General features: G+C 34.4%; 1 protein-coding gene across 6 annotated transcripts in view; it reads right to left on the bottom strand.

Annotated features, from left to right (window-relative positions):
* Positions 1-19,650, bottom strand: part of LOC133202177 (partitioning defective 3 homolog) — a 68,377-nt gene that overhangs the window by 31,598 nt on the left and 17,129 nt on the right. For all 6 annotated transcript variants that reach the window (XM_061337947.1, XM_061337948.1, XM_061337950.1 and 3 more), the window contains 6 exons: positions 16,749-16,943; positions 14,864-14,940; positions 5,304-5,381; positions 4,074-4,199; positions 3,375-3,620; positions 24-235 (listed from right to left, as the gene is read on the bottom strand). In XM_061337947.1, coding sequence (XP_061193931.1) covers positions 24-235; positions 3,375-3,620; positions 4,074-4,199; positions 5,304-5,381; positions 14,864-14,940; positions 16,749-16,943 — 934 coding nt within the window. The remainder of the gene's footprint in view (positions 1-23; positions 236-3,374; positions 3,621-4,073; positions 4,200-5,303; positions 5,382-14,863; positions 14,941-16,748; positions 16,944-19,650) is intronic.

The raw sequence follows: 19,650 nt of genomic DNA, 5'->3' as shown, positions 1-19,650 counted from the left end.
TTTTTTGTGATTTTTTTTTTTACCTTTGATAAGAGTAATCTCCATCTTTTTGCCTATTTTCTTGGTGTTTGTTGGAGCCACTAATTTGCTGCGTTCCTTAGACACATTGGTAGACAGAGTTGTGCCTGGATTTCTTGTGGGTACCGCGGGGGGCACCTTCTTTGTGGGGGAGACAGGTTTGGCAGGGATAGCTGGCTTAATGGGAGAGGGGGCATACCCCTCCATACTACTGTTACTGGGAGGAAAAAAAACAGAGATCATTCTTAATCAAATTCAGGTCAAAAACCAGAGATCATTCTTAATCAAAATCAGGTCAAAAACAAAGATCATTCTTAATCAAAATCAGGTCAAAATCAGAGAACATTCTTAATCAAAATCAGGTCAAAAATCAGAGATCATTCTTTATCAAAATCAGGTCAAAAACAGAGATCATTCTTAATCAAAATCAGGTCAAAAAACAGAGATAATTCTTAATCAAAATCAGGTCAAAAACAGAGATCATTCTGTATTAAAATTGGGTCAAATCAGAGATCATTCTTTATCAAAATCAGGTCAAAAACAGAGATCATTCTTAATCAAAATCAGGTTAACCAGAAGTCTCTGATGAGACTGTAGCTCTACTGGTCTGTTTGTATAACAAAAGAAAAGTAGCACTTGGATTTGAAACATTGCAACATGCAACAATAAATAGAATTATGTATCTTAATGTAGTCTACTTTTGTGACAAGTTATATTGAAATCATAATGACAAATGAAAACTAGGAGTAGTAGCGTTTTGAAAGTATTTCACGGATATTTCTATTTTTAGTACCAGTAACCATGACAACACCACTCACCCAAATAAAAAAAAACAGAAATACATATTATGTATCGTAGTGTATTCTAACTGTGTGCCAAATTAGATTGAAATCAGACCAAAATTGTAGGAGGAGTAACGTTTTAAAGGAATTTCACAGAAATTTCTATTTTAAGTAACCATGGCAACACTGTTCATCGAATTCAAAAACCAATGCAATAAATTATGTATCTTAGTATAGTCTTCTTGTATGCCTAATTATATTAGAAGCAGACTAAAACTGTAGCAGGAGTAGTGTTTTAAAGGAATTTCACAGAAATTTCTATTTTTAGTAACCATGGCAACACCGTCCATCGAAATCAAAAACCGATGCACTAAATTATGTATCTTAGTGTAGTCTACTTGTGTGCCAAGTTATATTAAAATCAGACCAAAACTGTAGGAGGAGTAGCGTTTTAAAGGAATTTCACAGAAATTTCTATTTTTAGTAACCATGGCAACACCGTCCATCGAAATCAAAAACCGATGCACAAAATTATGTATCTTAGTGTAGTCTACTTGTGTGCCAAGTTATATTAAAATCAGACCAAAACTGTAGGAGGAGTAGCGTTTTAAAGGAATTTCACAGAAATTTCTATTTTTAGTTACCATGGCAACACTGTTCATCGAATTCAAAAACCAATGCAATAAATTATGTATCTTAGTATAGTCTTCTTGTATGCCTAATTATATTAGAAGCAGACTAAAACTGTAGCAGGAGTAGTGTTTTAAAGGAATTTCACAGAAATTTCTATTTTTAGTAACCATGGCAACACCGTCCATCGAAATCAAAAACCGATGCACTAAATTATGTATCTTAGTGTAGTCTACTTGTGTGCCAAAATATATTGAAATCGGACCAAAACTGTAGGAGGAGTAGCGTTTTAAAGGAATTTCACAGAAATTTCTATTTTTAGTAACCATGGCAACACCGTCCATCGAAATCAAAAACCGATGCACTAAATTATGTATCTTAGTGTAGTCTACTTGTGTGCCAAGTTATATTAAAATCAGACCAAAACTGTAGGAGGAGTAGCGTTTTAAAGGAATTTCACAGAAATTTCTATTTTTAGTTACCATGGCAACACCGTCCATCGAAATCAAAAACCGATGCAATAAATTATGTATCTTAGTGCAGTCTACTTGTGTGCCAAGTTATATTGAAATCGGACCAAAACTGTAGGAGGAGTAGCGTTTTGAAAAATTGTTTACAGACAGACGGACAGACAGACAGACAGACAGACGGACGGACGACGGACACCTTACTATCGCATAAGCTCTTCTGGTCTCTGACCAGTAGAGCTAAAAATCAGAGATCATTCTTAATCAAAATCAGGTCAAAAACAGAGATCATTCTGTATTAAAATCGGGTCAAATCAGAGATCATTCTTTATCAAAATCAGGTCAAAAACAGAGATTATTCTTAATCAAAATCAGGTCAAAATCAGAGATCATTCTTAATCAAAATCAGGTTAAAAATCAGAGATCATTCTTAATCAAAATCAGGTCAAAAAACAGAGATTATTCTTAATCAAAATCAGGTCAAAAACAGAGATCATTCTTAATCAAAATCAGATTTTAAAAAAACCCAAAAAAGATATCATTCATAATGATATCGAAAGCAGGTCAAAAATCATATGGTTCACTGCTAAATACTTATGTAAAGATCTGCATTTTGTCAGTCACTCAACTACTATTAAGCAATGGTACCATTGCCTAATATACTCAACAGAAATAATGTTCATGGTAATTGATTTAATGAATGCTTTGTCCAAAGGTAAATTTGTATTGCTAGATAAACAAGAACTGAAACCTTGTCTCCTTGGTCTGTTCTTATGAAGAAAGGAAAGAAGAACTTTCATTGTAATCTTGAACAATTTCTCTGAAACTATGAAATGGATGGAAAGACAAAACAGACAGGATAGGCTTTATACATCCCCAACATACAAAGCATATGTAACAGAGACATTTTGTGCCTCTGCTGGGGATTGAACCCAGGGCCTCTGGTTTGCCAGAACTTCGCCCCACAGGCGTTGGCACTCCAAAAGAGATGAGGACATCTCATTCTCTGGAGGGGGACAATATGGTAGTGTCAGATACATGGCTTCCTACTAGCTTGGGCTAGTGAGTTAACCCTTTAGCTCAATTGGTAGAGCACTGAACTGGCAAGCCAGAGGCCCCGGGTTCAATCCCCAGTAGAGGCACAAAATGTCTCTGTTACACATACAATTCTAAATCCATATGCATATAAAATTCCTCACTATCTAGACCCTCCATGTACTGTAGATTCCTAAATATATGCGAGGAATTAATTATCACATAATTACGCGAGAAGAACCACTCGTGAAATAAAATTACTCGCTTCAATTTTTGTGGTACTGAAATCCATATAAAGTATCTTAATCAAGCGTCCACTCGCGAATTATACTTCTCGCAATTTGTCGTCTAAGGGCCATTTCGCGATATTAAGTACTCGCGTAAAATAAGGAATCTACAGTATAAGATGTTCCATGTTGAGCTATTATCATGTTATACCTACCTACTATTCTGTACAGATACTATAGGGGTGCTAGTCTGCTCTGGTCCTGTTGGGCTGGAGAGGTCCGATTCATTGAGTCGGGGTGGGGGCAGTGTTAGGGGAGAAGGTTTGGCAGGGGTGTGGTTTTTGGGTTTTGGCATGACTGGGGGTGGAGGTTGTTTGGGGAGGGGTGGAGGAACTTGTTTTTTGATGATGCGCAATCTGATGTCATTATCCCTCATGGCAGAGCGAAAAATGTCCTGAGCTCTACAATAAACAATGTGGTGAACTAAATCACTACTTCTACCATTTAATTACAATGCTCTCTCTCGCTTTCTTTTCAAATTGTTGGCAATTCAAGGCCTAAAAATAGCAGACTAATTAATAAATGTTCTTAATCTGTTACTTGAATACCTATGATCAATTTCAAAAACTTTCTGTGTACATTATAATTTCAAGCATCAAACAAAATTCAAGGGAGATAAACATGAAACTTTACAGTCTTAAGATCAAGAACACTTTGTGATTCTTTTATTTCAGATACTCAAACATATTGATTTACTTCTGTCATTTTGTTAACAATTGATGTGCACTGCAATTCTTGTCAATATGTTTACAAGTCTTAAATTGATTCTACAGTTTATAACACAAATATTACACAGGAAGTAGGAAAAACAATTTTTTAATATGATCATTTCTAGTACAGAAGTCACTCCTTACTTGGAAAATGTAACTCCTACAAGTGTTTGTCCATTGATCTCAATAATGCGGTCATTTTCTCGGAGTCTTCCGTCTTTTGACACTCTCCCTCCTTCCTCCACACCTTGTACCAACAACCCTAGTTCTCTATAAATAGTTACAGCAAAAAATAGTAACAACAACTATAGTTCTCTATAAATAGTAACAACAATAAATAGTAACAGCAACCCTAGTTCTCTATAAATAGTTACAACAATAAATAGTAACAACAACTCTAGTTACCTATAAATAGTAACAACTCTAGTTATCTATAAATAGAAACAAGAATAAATAGTAACAGCAACCCTATTTCTCTATAAAAAGTAACAACTACCCTCATTATAAATAGTTACAACAACTCTAGTTCTCTATAAATAATAACAATAAATAGTAACAACAACCCTAGTTCTCTATAAACATGATAAATAGTAACAACCCTAGTTCTCTATCAATAGTAACAACAACCCTAGTTCTCTATCAATAGTAACAACCCTAGTCCTCTATAAATAGTAACAACAACCCTAGTCCTCTATCAATAGTAACAACCCTAGTCCTCTATAAATAGTAACAACAACCCTAGTTCTCTATCAATAGTAACAACAACCCTAGTTCTCTATCAATAGTAACAACCCTAGTCCTCTATAAATGGTAACAACAACCCTAGTCCTCTATCAATAGTAACAACAACCCTAGTTCTCTATAAATAGTGACAACTAACCTAGTTCTCTATAAATTGTAACAACCCTTCTTTACTACAAATAGTAACAATCCTGGTTCTCTATAATAAATCATTTGCATCTCATGTCAACGTATCTACATATACTGAACGATCAATTCAGTAAAAATAGCTTTGACATCATGACTCAGTAGGACTTCAAGGATAAAATGTGTCATTTATAAAAATCATCAATGAAAAAGGGCAAAGTACTTTTACATAACATACTGTGAATTCATCATTGTTTGTGAGGAAGCAATGTAAGGTGGATTTTTTGTAGGTCATCTTTACCCATGATTTACATTCCTACAAACAACTTTGTCAATGTATTAATATTGATTCACTGAATCTTCTGTAAATATGTGTTACTCCCAAAAGTTCACCTCCAAAAGGCAATGGAATTTTGATGAAACCCAAGAATCAAAATGATTCTACAGTTTATAACACAAATATTACACAGAAAGTAGGAAATACATTTTAAAACCATCATTACTTACCTCCCCGAGTCATCATAATCCGGCACAACATGGATTCCTAGCGGACCTCCGTCATTTGGTAGATGTATAAGAATACCACTGTAATATATAGTGAAGTCTGTCTAGATCATACAGAATCATGGAAAAATTCTTATACTAGAGATTAACACCAACTAATTAGGTCTTTCCACCTTTCTGTGGAAAGACCTATTGATTTTCTTCTGTTTATTATTATTCTTATTATTCTTATTAGGTCTTTCCACCTTTCTGTGGAAAGACCTCTTGAAATGCTTATGTTTATTATTATTAGGTCTTTCCACCTTTCTGTGGAAAGACCTATTGATTTTCTTCTGTTTATTATTAGGTCTTTCCACCTTTCTGTGGAAAGACCTATTGATTTTCTTCTGTTTATTATTATTATTATTAGGTCTTTCCACCTTTCTGTGGAAAGACCTATTGAAATGCTTATGTTTATTATTATTATTATTTTTCCGTTACCGCCTTTTGAACCGAAAGACTTTTCGAAAAACTTTATAGTTCATGATACTCGACATCAAAAGTTATTTCAAAAAACTACCCAACGAGTATGACCTATGACCCCTTTCGGAGTTCTTGCCCTTTAAACGAAAAACCTTGTTATCGCTACTCCTTCGAAATCATAAACCGCAGAGGTACGAAACCTTAACCAATGTCTTCAACTAACTGAGTACTCGCTTCAAGGTTTCACTGCGAAAGAATTCGTCGACCCCTTTTATGAGTTATTGCCCCTGGACGTTTCTCATGTTTACGAATAATGAAAAACTTTTCTAAACGACAAGTCGTAAAGACATGGGACCAACTGCATAAGATTCTTTGACCTTAGACCTTGAACTTAAGGTCAAGGTCAAAGGTCAAGGTCATTCACAATATGAGAAAATTAGCTCTTTTTATAGCTCTTTTGTCTTTCAACATATACTATATATCTTGCATATTTAATATGTCCTTCTAAAACTATTTCAAAGATTTCATTCTTGTCCCCCGAGCTTGACCCATTCAAAAGTCGTCACCCCTTGTGCAACAAAACCTTGTTATCGCTACTCCTCCGAAACCGTAAACCGTAGAGATTCCAAACCTTCATCAGTGTCTTCGACTCATTTAGTACTCTCTTCATTCTATCATTGCGAAAGCATTCTTTGGTCCCTTGTATGAGTTCCTGCCCCTGAAAGTTTACGCTGCTTACATTTAATGAACTTTTTTTTAAAACGGTGTATCCTAGAGACATGGGATCAACTGCATGAGCATGTTCGACCTTTGACCTTGAAATATAGGTCAAGGTCAAAGGTCAAGGTCATTTAAAAACATTAGAAATTCCTTATATATGTGTTATATAAGGCAATTTACCAAATGACCTTGAACTTTGACCTTGACCTTTCACCTTGACCTTGGGTCAAATGGAAAAGTAAGGACATGCATTCAGCTCCAGTATCAGGTAAAAACATAGAAAAGTAAAGATTTCTTTTTTTTTTTTTTTTTTTTTTTTTTTTTTTGTAATGACCTTGACCTTTGACCTTGACCCAAGGTCACAATCAGGCTTAAGGATGTGGAAGTAGTTACAATTCTTAGTTTAAAAGAGGCATAAAATAAATAATTAACCTCCCCCCCCCTTTCTAAAAAAAAAAAAAAAAATCACATCAACAACAACGTAGAATATTTCTGTCAAATTCAAACCAGACCTCGGATCGACACCATATTTGGTACAATTGTAGTATAGACCTCAGAGAAAGTTTCTGGAGAGTTTTACGGTGAGTCCTATAAGTTTATAGAAGTCTTGAAGTTTCACAGCAAAAATTACAAGTTCTGTTGTGTTTGTAATTAAAGTGCAGGTGAACGAAGAAATGATCTAAACCTTTTATCGGCTATTTCTTCAGATGTCGTTAGCAACATTCGATTCTCCTGATATGAGACGACATTTTAATGCCAAGCATTCTCTCTTTCTTTTACATTTGGAATTTATTTGATTTTTATTTAGAATTAATCAGTTTCCAGAAATAGCGATTTTCGGTAGATTAAAAACAATTCTCGCTTTCATTGTCGTCTTTCCCTTCTAAATATGCATGTTGGGAGTTTAATTTGTGATACACATATTTAATTTAACCCAAAGAAATGCTTATTTAAATGTTTCATAGTTATTTCAGGATATTCAGTCAGAAATGTTAAAATCCGAACCCGATCTTTTAAGCTTACAACAAAGCTATTTATAAAAAAAATTCAGCATGCTCACAATATCGATGAATCGGGCTACAGTCCATTAATACATTTTCATTAGGGAACAGTGTTAATGTTTTCTTACGCATCCCGTCCCTTATTATTTAATATACTGCTTGCAAATTCAGGAACTATTTCCTTTTACGGAACTTCTTTCTTCCCCTACCGATTCTAAAAATATGCTTGCATTTCTTCTGTAGTCTTAAACAATTAACTTACGAAGGATATCAGAATGCGTGGCCGAATGGTTAGCGCACCTGCCTTTCAATCCAAGGGTTTTGGGTTCGAACCCTGCTGGAGGAGCAAATTTTCTTTTTTTTTTTTTTTTTTTTTTCATTTTTTGCATTTTTCTACTTTTTCTCAACCCAAATGACACGGAAACACTTAAAAAGGTGGAAAGGCCTCTAATTGTTCTCTGAACAATTAGTCTCCTAGTTATTATTATTATTATTATTCCGCTGATTTTTTGTTTCGATGTTTATCGAAAAGATTATTCGTTGACCGTAAAGGTCATAAAAAGTTAGGAACAAATTTGACCCAACGCGTATAACCTATGACCCCTTTCGCAGTTATTGCCCCTTTTGATAGAAACCTTGTTATCGCTACTCCTCCGAAACCATAAACCGTAGAGGTACGGAACCTTCACAAATGACTTCGACTAATTGAGGGGACTCTTCAATCTTTTCATTGCGAAAGTATTCGTCAACCCCTTTTATGAGTTATTGCCCCTGAAAGATTTTGATGTTTACAAATAATTAAAAATTTTCAAAACAATAAGTTAAAGAGACATGGGACCAACTGAATAAGATTCAATGACCTTTGACCATATAATATATGCAAAGGTCAAAGGTCAAGGTCATTCAAAATATAAGAAATTAAGCTCTTTTTATATCTCTTTTGTCTTTCAACATATACTAAATATCTTTGCATCATTAATATGTCCTCTTAAAACTATTTCAAAGATTTCGTACTTGTCCCCTTAGATTTACCCCTTTAAAAGTTATTGCCCCTTTTACTGAAAACCTTGTTATCGCTACTCCTCCGAAACCGTAAACCGTAGAGACACAAAACCTTCACTAATGTCTTCAGGGTCTTTAGACACAACTTCAATCTATTCAGTGCGAAAGTAGCCATTGACCCCTTATATGAGTTATTGCCCTTTAATGTATTTGCGCTTACTATTAAACCTTATAACTTCAAAACTAAAAGGCATAGAAGCATGGGGTCAAGTGCAATGTGACCCTTGACCTTTGACCTTGAAAATTTGTTCAAGGTCAAAGGTCAAGGTCATTTCAAATTTGTTAAATTTTTCATTTTTTCTATCTTTCAAGCCATTTATGGATTCTTTTGGTATAAAAATTAACTTTATAGAGTAAAATGTGAAAAATATATGAAATTTAAAGAAGGTGGAAAGACCTCTAATTGTTCGAGAACAATTAGTTTACTAGTTATTATTATTCTTCTTCTTATTATTATTATTTTTCTTCCGCTGATTTTTTGTTTCGATATTTATCGAAAAGATTTTTTGTTCATCGTAAAGGTCATAAAAAGTTATGAACAAATTTGACCCAATGCATATAACCTATGACCCCTTTCGCAGTTATTGCCCCTTTCACTTGAAACCTTGTTATCGCTACTCCTCCGAAACCGTAAACCGTAGAGTTACGAAACCTTCACCAATGTCTTCGATTAATTGAGAAGACTCTTCAATCTATTCATTACGAAAGGATTCGTTGAGCCCTTTTATGAGTTATTGCCCCTGAAAGTTTTTGAAGTTTACAAATAATGAAAAATTTTCAAAACGATAAGTCGTAGAGACATGAAACCAACTGCATTAGATTCTTTAACCCTAGACCTTGAAGATTATGTCAAGGTCAAAGGTCAAGGTCATTCCAAATATGAGAAATAAAGCTCTTTTTATAGCTCTTTTGTCTTTCAGCATATACAGTATATCTTTGCATCTTTTATATGTACTTTAAAAACTATTTCAAAGATTTCAATCTTGTCCCCTAAGCTTAACCCTTTTAAAAGTTATTGCCCCTTGTGCGAAAAACCTTGTTATCGCTACTCCTCCGAAACCGTAAACTGCAGAGACACGAAACCTTCACTAATGTACTCAGGGTCTTTAGACACAACTTCAATCTATTCAGTGCGAAAGTATCCGGTGACCCCTTATATGAGTTATTGCCCTTTAATGTCTTTGTGCTTACTAGTAAGCATTATAACTTTAAAACTAAAAGTCGTAGAAGCATGGGGTTAATTGCAATGTGACCCTTGACCTTTGACCTTGAATATTTGTTCAAGGTCAAAGGTCAAGGTCATTTCAAAATTTTTAAAACTTTCATTTTTTCCATCTCTCAATCCATTTCTGGTTTCTTTTGTATAAAAATAAACAGTAGAGAGTTAAATGTGAAGAATATATGAAATTTAAAGAAGGTGGAAAGACCTCTAATTGTTCGAGAACAATTAGTCTACTAGTTATTATTATTTTTCTTCCCGGACTTTTGAAACCGTAAGACTTATCGAAAAACTTTATAGTTCATGATACTGGATATTAAAAGTTATTCCAAAAAACGACCCCCCATGTTTGAACTTTGACCTCTTACGAAGTTATTGCCCCTTTCGCAAGAATAGCTTGTTATCACTACTCCTTCGAAACCGTAAACCGTAGAGGTACGAAACCTTCACCAATGTCTTTGACTAATTGAGGGGACTCTTCAATCTATTCATTGCAAAAGAATTTGTTGACCACTTCAATGAGTTATTGCCCCTGAAAGTTTTTGATGTTCATGAAAAATTAAAAATTTTCAAAACCATAAGTTGTAGAGACATGAAACCAACTGCATTAAATTCTTTGACCTTTGACCTTGAAATTTATGTCAAGGTCAAAGGTCAATGTCATTGAAACTATGAGATATTTATAGCTCTCTCTCGTTATTATTAGGTCTTTCCACCTTTCTGTGGAAAGACCTATTGATTTTCTTCTGTTTATTAGGTCTTTCCACCTTTCTGTGGAAAGACCTATTGCTTTTCTTCTGTTTATTATTATTAGGTCTTTCCACCTTTCTGTGGAAAGACCTCTTGAAATGCTTATGTTTATTAGGTCTTTCCACCTTTCTGTGGAAAGACCTATTGATTTTCTTCTGTTTATTATTATTCTTCTTCTTCTTCTTATTCTTCTTATTATTATTTTTCTTCCGCTGATTTTTTGTTTCGACATTTATCGAAAAGACTTTTTGTTCATGGTAAAGGTCATAAAAAGTTATGTACAAATTTGACCCAACGCGTATAACCTATGACCCCTTTCGCAGTTATTGCCCCTTTCACTAGAAACCTTGTTATCGCTACTCCTCTGAAACCGTAAACTGTAGAGTTACGAAACCTTCACCAATGTCTTCGACTAATTGAGAAGACTCTTCAATCTATTCATTACAAAAGGATTTGTTGAGCCCTTTTATGAGTTATTGCCCCTGAAAGTTTTTGAAGTTTACAAATAATGAAAATTTTTCAAAAAGATAAGTCGTAGAGACATGAAACCAACTGCATTAGATTCTTTAACCCTAGACCTTGAAGATTATGTCAAGGTCAAAGGTCAAGGTCACTCCAAATATGAGAAATAAAGCTCTTTTTAGAGCTTTTTTGTCTTTCAACATATACAGTATATCTTTGCATCTTTTATATGTACTTTTAAAACTATTTCAAAGATTTCAATCTTGTCCCCTAAGCTTAAACCTTTTAAAAGTTATTGCCCCTTGTGCAAAAAACCTTGTTATCGCCACTCCTCCGAAACCGTAAACCGCAGAGACACGAAACCTTCATTAATGTATTCAGGGTCTTTAGGCAATACTTAAATCTATTCAGTGCGAAAGTATCCGGTGACCCCTTATATGAGTTATCGCCCTTTAATGTCTTTGCGCTTACTAGTAAACCTTATAACTTTAAAACTTAAAGTCGTAGAAGCATGGGGTTAATTGCAATGTGACCCTTGACCTTTGACCTTGAATATTTGTTCAAGGTCAAAGGTCAAGGTCATTTCAAAAAATGTTAAAATTTTCATTTTTTCCATCTCTCAAGCCATTTCTGGTTTCTTTTGTATAAAAATAAGCAGTAGAGAGTTAAATGTGAAGAATATATGAAATTTAAAGAAGGTGGAAAGACCTCTAATTGTTCGAGAACAATTAGTCTACTAGTTATTATTATTATTATTATTCTTTTTCTTCCCGGACTTTTGAAACCGCAAGACTTATCAAAAAACTTTATAGTTCATGATACTGGATATCAAAAGTTATTCTGAAAAACGACCCCCCATGTTTGACCTATGACCTCTTACAAAGTTATTGCCCCTTTCGCAAGAATAGCTTGTTATCGCTACTCCTTTGAAACCGTAAACCGTAGAGGTATGGAATCTTCACAAATGTCTTCGACTAATTGTGAGGACTCTTCAATCTTTTCATTGCGAAAGTATTCGTCAACCCCTTTTATGAGTTATTGCCCCTGAAAGTTTTTGATATTTACGAATAATTAAAAATTTTCAAAACGATAAGTCGTAGAGACATGGGACCAACTGCATAAGATTCATTGACCTTTGACCTTAAAATATATGCAAAGGTCAAAGGTCAAGGTCATTCAAAATATGAGAAATTAAGCTGTTTTTATATCTCTTTTATCTTTCAACATATACTAAACATCTTTGCATCATTAATATGTCCTCTTAAAACTATTTCAAAGATTTCATACTTGTCCCCTAAGATTTACTCCTTTAAAAGTTATTGCCCCTTTTACTGAAAACCTTGTTATCGCTACTCCTCCAAAACCGTAAACTGCAGAGGCACAAAACCTTCACTAATGTCTTCAGGATCTTTAGATACAACTTCAATCTATTCGGTGCAAAAGTATCCGATGACCCCTTATATGAGTTATCGCCCTTTAACATCTTTGCGCTTACTATTAAACCTTATAACTTTAAAACTAAAAGTCGTAGAAGCATGGGGTCAAGTGCAATGTGACCCTTGACCTTTGACCTTCAATTTGTGGTAAGGATCAAAGGTCAAGGTCATTTCAAATTTTGAAAATTTTCATTTTTTCTATCTTTCAAGCCATTTATGGATTCTTTTTGTATAAAAATTAACTTTAGAGAGTAAAATATGAAAAATATATGAAATTTAAAGAAGGTGGAAAGACCTCTAATTGTTCGAGAACAATTAGTCTACTAGTTATTATTATTTTTCTTCCGCTGATTTTTTGTTTCGACATTTATCGAAAAGATTTTTTGTTCATCGTAAAGGTCATTAAAAGTTATGAACAAAGAAGAAGGTACGGTTTTAGCTTTATTGTGCCCTAAAAACGTAATGTTTTCAAAAAGTTTTGAAACTGGCTTAAATATTAGTTGAGTATATGACTGTGATAAATCAGGAAAGAATATGGCATGAAGGAGTACCATTCTGGATATACGATATCATGAATTTGATTCATTTCTCTATTTTAAACAGAAAATGCCTCAAAATGACTCATTTCAAGGTTTATTTTCTTTAAGAAAATAGTGTCCACAGCCGTCGCCCACTTTAATTTTTGGATATGTTGTGTAAAATTCTTTAAAAAATCACATATCTCAAAATCTTTGTGGGCGATGGCTGTGGACAATATTTTCTGAAAGAAAATTCCATTGAAAATTGGTGTCTTCTGCAACTTTTTAAGAAAATACGGGAAATTGCACAAGTTTATGACGTCACAATTAGCATTTAGAAGGTCATGAGAGAAAAATGATTTCTATGATCTTTCTGCATGGAATTTCAAAGATTCAGAAAGCACGAGTTTCAATTTTTCACATCACTTTCATTTTTAAGAAAAACACAGGGCAAGAATTGTATTGAAACCGTACCTTGTTCTTTGACCCAACGCATATAACCTATGACCTCTTTCGCAGTTATTGCCCCTTTTGCTAGAAACCTTGTTATTGCTACTCCTCTGAAACCGTAAACTATAGAGGTACGAAACCTTCACCAATGTCTTCGACTAATTGAGGAGACTCTTCAATCTATTCATTACGAAAGGATTCGTTGAGCCCTTTTATGAGTTATTGCCCCTGAAAGTTTTTGAAGTTTACAAATAATGAAAAATTTTCAAAACGATAAGTCGTAGAGACATGAAACTAACTGCATTAGATTCCTTAACCCTAGACCTTGAAGTTTATGTCAAGGTCAAAGGTCAAGGTCATTCCAAATAAGAGAAATAAAGCTCTTTTTATAGCTCTTTTGTCTTTCAACATATACAGTATATCTTTGCATCTTTAATATGTACTTTTAAAACTATTTCAAAGATTTCAATCTTGTCCCCTTAGCTTAACCCTTTTAAAAGTTATTGCCCCTTGTGCGAAAAACCTTGTTATCGCTACTCCTCTGAAACCGTAAACCGCAGAGACACGAAACCTTCACTAATGTATTCAGTGTCTTTAGACACAACTTCAATCTATTCAGTGCGAAAGTATCCGATGACCCCTTATATGAGTTATCGCCCTTTAATGTCTTTGCGCTTACTAGTAAGCCTTATAACTTTAAAGCTAAAAGTCGTAGAAGCATGGGGTTAATTGTAATGTGACCCTTGGCCTTTGACCTTGAATATTTGTTCAAGGTCAAAGGTCAAGGTCATTTCAAAATTTTAAAATTTTCATTTTTTCCATCTCTCAAGCCATTTCTGGTTTCTTTTGTATAAAAATAAAGAGTAGAGAGTTAAATATGAAGAATATATGAAATTTAAAGGTGGAAAGACCTCTAATTGTTCGAGAACAATTAGTCTACTAGTTTATTATAAACATTCTTTCTTTAAAACTCCATGTGCTAATGACAGAAAGAAAGCTATGGGGAAAAAATTCACAGTTAAACAGCAGGCCCCAGGATCATGAAACAGACTTAGACCAAGTCAAATTTTCAATCACCTGTAAATTGCCAATTCATTTTTGAATTGCATCTCTAAATTTGCAGATATCAAAACTTTTGTGACATAATCATAATAATATTTTAAAAAAACATTTTAATTTTGGACTGCTTGACTCTTACAACATTTTAGCACAACCTTAAGATTTTGACCTAAGTTTAAGATGTTTCATGATCCCTGTGCCAGGAGACGCAAAAAAATTGATCCCCTTGCAGCTAAAATGACATTTTTAATAAGCTTTCTAAGCCTAGGTTCACAACTGATTTATCTAAACTTGTACTATCCAGCTGATAAAAATCTGCCTATTTAGGAATAAGAAAGAATTCATGATTTTTGTGCCCACTACAAAAGAGAATTTGTTTAAATTTAATTTCAGAAGCATTGTTTTTACATGTAAAAATACAAACCTGTGTGTGTGGTTTTCAACTTTTGAGTCATTCCCTGGTTCTGTACTGGCTCCCCCAACTGGTTCTCTTCTCTCCATCTGAACAAATTTTAATTTGTATACATGATCATCATACTTAAACAAGAGTGACACTTCATCTGTACAAATATGTTTACATGATCATCATACTCAAACTCAAACAAGAGTGATAATGTACATGTATGTTAATAGCATTTCATTCACACAATTGATACATACAATACATTTGAAAATCTTTTTTTCTTCCATATAGACAAGTAAAATAATCATTGAATGATACAAAAGGAAACTGTTTTATCTATATCCATATTATACAGAGGTGTTACACTTTGACTGAATTTCCCCTTATTACTTCACGTACTTCAATGCACAATGTAATGAAATGGTGTTCATTCAAATTAAAATCTCCATAAAATGAATCAGACCAATATTAAGTTATTGAAGTAGCTCCATGGAAGATTATAACAAACCTACCCTTTACATCTACTTTTCCTCATTATTTCTGATGTATAAAATCTGAGACACATATCTGTTCTAGTTCTACTCATATTGACCTCTATATCATCCACCACCGCAAGTTACTGTAAACCAACTTTTATTCCCTTGCAAATAATATCCGCCAGTATCCGCCTACATTAACTCACGAATAATTGTCGCGAACCATTCATTTTGCTTTGTATTTGTAGAGAATGTTTCCTAATTTACGAAAATTAATTGTCGCAGATTGATTTCAAACTGACGAATCGTGAACAAAAGATGAAATGAATAATAGTTGGTTTACAGTATACCTCACTCCTATAGCAATCCCAAGTCTATTAGCCCCCCTGTTAACAACTCCTATTTATAACCCTCCTTAACATTATGAACTGCACTATACTGTAGATCACTATATATTTCTGCGACATCTTATTGTTTGGTATTTATAAGCAAGACAAAATTTTCATGTGTAACAGTTATTGTTGCATTAAAACTTTAATAATAGAATATGAGAATGAAATTTTCATGAGCAGACAGTCTCGTGTAATTACGTGAAAATAAAGTGCTCATGAAGGATGAAAATATGATTTACAGTAATTTTATACTGCTTGACCTTTGATCCACCCCACTCATATCAATATCGGTTGCCCGCGTGGTGCAGTGGTCAGAGCGTCTGCTCTAGAGTTGCGGAGTAAAGAGTTGATCCTTAGGTCACGGGTTTGAATCCCACTGCGGGACGTGGACACCGGTCCTTTGGATGAGACCGTATAAATCGAGGTCCCGTGTCACAGTAGGTGCTGGCACGAAAAAGATCCCTCACTGCTCAATGGCCCTGAGTGCCAAATATAGGTCAAAATTTGTAGCCCTCCACCGGCAAGTGGTGGCGTCTCAATATGAGTGAAAAATTCTCAAGAGGGACTTTAAACAACAAACATACAAACCTATCAATATCTGGTGTATAATTGTTTATCACCACCCTGTTTGATCATACTCTCCTGTCATATGTTAACACCTGTTCTGATCCACCCCTCCCATGTCATTCCTGGTGTATGAGGCTCTGAAGATTACCACCCATTTTGATCACCCCTTTCTTGACATACCTGGTGTGTGGAGATCTGAAGGTTTCCACCTGCTTTGATCCACCCCTCCCTTATCATACCCAGTGTATGGGGCTCTGAAGGTTACCACCCATTTTGATCTACCCCCCCTTGTCATACCTGGTGTATGGGGCTCTGAAGATTACCAACTGCTTTGATCTACCCCTCCCTTGTCATACCTGGTGTATGGGGCTCTGAAGATAACCACCTGTTTTGATCCACCCCTCCATTATCATACCTGGTGTATGGGGATCTGAAGATTATCTGTTTTGATCCACCCCTCCATTATCTTACCTGATGTATAGGGCTGTGAAGCCTCTCTTGCTGCCTCTCTTGAGCCTCTAACCATTTGTACATGTCTGGACGGTTACCAAGCGACTGTCTCCAGTTGTCCCGAGAAAATCGACTGATGGAAGATTTCCCCTTATCACCAGAGGGTGCCATTTCCTTCTCCACCTCAAAGTCCTCCAAATCAGAAGGTTCCTCAGCCTACAAGGATCAAAATGAGTGAGGAAAAATTCTGACATTCTGATACCTGTAACATTACAAAACATTAAAACCAAATTATTCACAAATTTTTAAAGTACATTTTGGTCTTGGTAATAAGTTCTTTTGTAAAATGGGGACCTCGGTACTTAAATGTCTTGAATACCATAGATACATAGAAGTCAGCTGGAAATCCCAATGACAGGGAGCAAACTCACTTCAATTACATACTAAGGGGGGGGGGGGCAAAAATTCAAGCGAGTTTGGTGCTGTGATCCCAACCACTTTTTTTTATGTTCTTTATGTATTTTAACCTCAATATATCTTGAATTCTTGAAGATATCAATTTTTTCTCTGTCCTTCAAGTTTGAGATAACGAGGTTTGACTCTATATGAAAGACTTAATATATAACATCAGTATGTAACATAACTTTCTAATAGAGTCTTCAATACCTTATATCGATGTTTCTTTCTTGTTAGTCTACCTTTGCTGATTAATTTTTATCTTTAGCAAAATTCATACACCATGAGAAACTTAAAACATATTCAAAGTCCATTAGGTAGACTTACGTTGTCATAGATAAGCAATAATGTACTAAATAGCTACATATATAGTAGTGTTTGTTTACGTTACACTTCAAATAACACAAACAGGGAAATTGAGAATAATATGCGACTACATGCACTATAATAGTAAATACATGTATCAGTTGTTCCGATTATCAAGTAAATTAAATTATATCTTAAAAACAAAAAAACAAAAAAAAGAAAGAAAGACCTATTGGGGTGTATGTTCAGTTGAAATGAAGTCTAGTGAACAATGTGTAGTGCCTTAGTATGGAATGTCTGAGATTGATCCAACTCATAAACAGCAATCTCACCAAGTTAATCTTTCATGTTTAATACAGGCAGACCCAATCTATTTATAGATATGTAATTACCTGAAAAATGAAAAAAATAATGAAAGCTGTCCGGCTAATAACTGAATGCATACCATGTTGGAATTTGACTACCAAGTAATAACCTTCACATTCCATCTTAGTGGTGGATCAATCTGAGATGTTAATTTTTCTGTCTTTTATCACTCAATAATCCAAATCAATCCCAAAGAATGAAGTTTAACACAGCAAAATTAACTTATTTTATCCCCCTTTTCCACATCCTCAATTATCACTGCCAGCCATTGAGCCATCAATATGGTTGGAATGGGTTGTCATCACTGGTTTTAATGCACAATTTTTTTTCATTTTTTTTCCCAATCAAAATCCATAATGACATTTGATTTGGCTGCAGGTATCAAAGTGCACAGAACGTAACTTTTATACTCCGTGATTGTCTCTTGCTGGGTCCTATCTCAATGTAATACTCCCAGTCTCATTCCTAACATTTGACAAGTTACTTGTCAACTTAAAACCAAAATCATGATAAATTTCAATGAACTTTATGCTTCCACTGAAACAAATCATGACCAGATAAACCTGATCAACCTAGTCAAATTTTACGACTCCATGAAAAAAAGTACATCCTTAGGTCTAAAATTCATCATGTCTAAATCTAAACAATGATAAATTTAATGAGGCAAGAAAATATTGCATGAATGGGATTCATAAAATAAGTGTACATTCACCCAGTCTTATTGGCCACATGTCACAGTTTCATTGTTGTGATATTTAAATGTCTGGGCTGAATCTTCACAAATATTACTCGCATTCTGTAGCCGTCCTCTTACTACGCCCTTAAAAAAATCTGAAAAAAGAAAACAATCCCGCTTCTCCTGAATTATGATTACACTCTGTGTCTACAAATAAGGTGTAATTTTTAAATGTCCACAATCTTCCTTTAACCATGACGTGAGGTACACATAGAAAAATCTGGCAAAGTTCCTGAAACTTCACTGTTTTATACAATGTCCGTGCACTTCAGTGTGTAAAACAAAACTAGGTAATAAAAGACGATTTAAAACATAGTAAGTGCCTGAAATCAGTTCCTGATCACTGAATTCACTACATTCATAATGGAGGAATTAAAATATGTTAATGTTTTATAAGTCAGCCAATTGCCTACTGCAATTTCCTTCTCAAGATAAAGAAAATATCTCACACAAGAAATTTGGACAAAAAAAAAATTGAATCAACTTCAAAAGTTTTTTCCTCTGTGAAATCAAATCAGCCCAAAATTTCTCCTGTCTTACAAAGCTCTACATGTAATTTTGCACTTCTTTTTCTAATCATTCTAGATGAATGTGTATCTTGTAAAAGTCATCTCCTCAAATTCATTAATTAGGGAATTAAAAACAAGCTATGTATCTTCTTCAATCAGTTAACAAGGAGTTTATCAGGTGCACCAGTCTAATAAGATAAAGCTAACAGAATCAATCAAAGAAATTAAGACAATCCACAACTTCTAGGCATCATTTCCCAGAAACTCTGATAATCCCTGATTTTGAAGAGCTCAAAAATTCTCCATGCTAGTTAGCTATATCTGTAAGGCTGATTGCAGTTCATTAAAGATGCTACATTGCAAAGAATTGCACTATGATAAATGTTTCCACTTTCTCAAAGAATTACTAAAAAAATTTGGGTAGCCAAAATTGTATTGAAAGCTACTTTTTGTGAAAAGATGCTTGACCTATGTATGATGATTAATAAGGCCTGTTACCTGGGTTCTACCTGCATATGACCTTACGACATTTACCTGTTGGAGTTACCAG

This window comes from Saccostrea echinata, unplaced genomic scaffold (genome assembly GCF_033153115.1).
Source record: "Saccostrea echinata isolate AGI-Se365-2 ecotype Australia unplaced genomic scaffold, CSIRO_AGI_Sech_v1 ptg000046l, whole genome shotgun sequence".
Lineage (NCBI taxonomy): Eukaryota > Metazoa > Mollusca > Bivalvia > Ostreida > Ostreidae > Saccostrea > Saccostrea echinata.
This window is presented reverse-complemented; position numbering and strand designations above follow the sequence as displayed.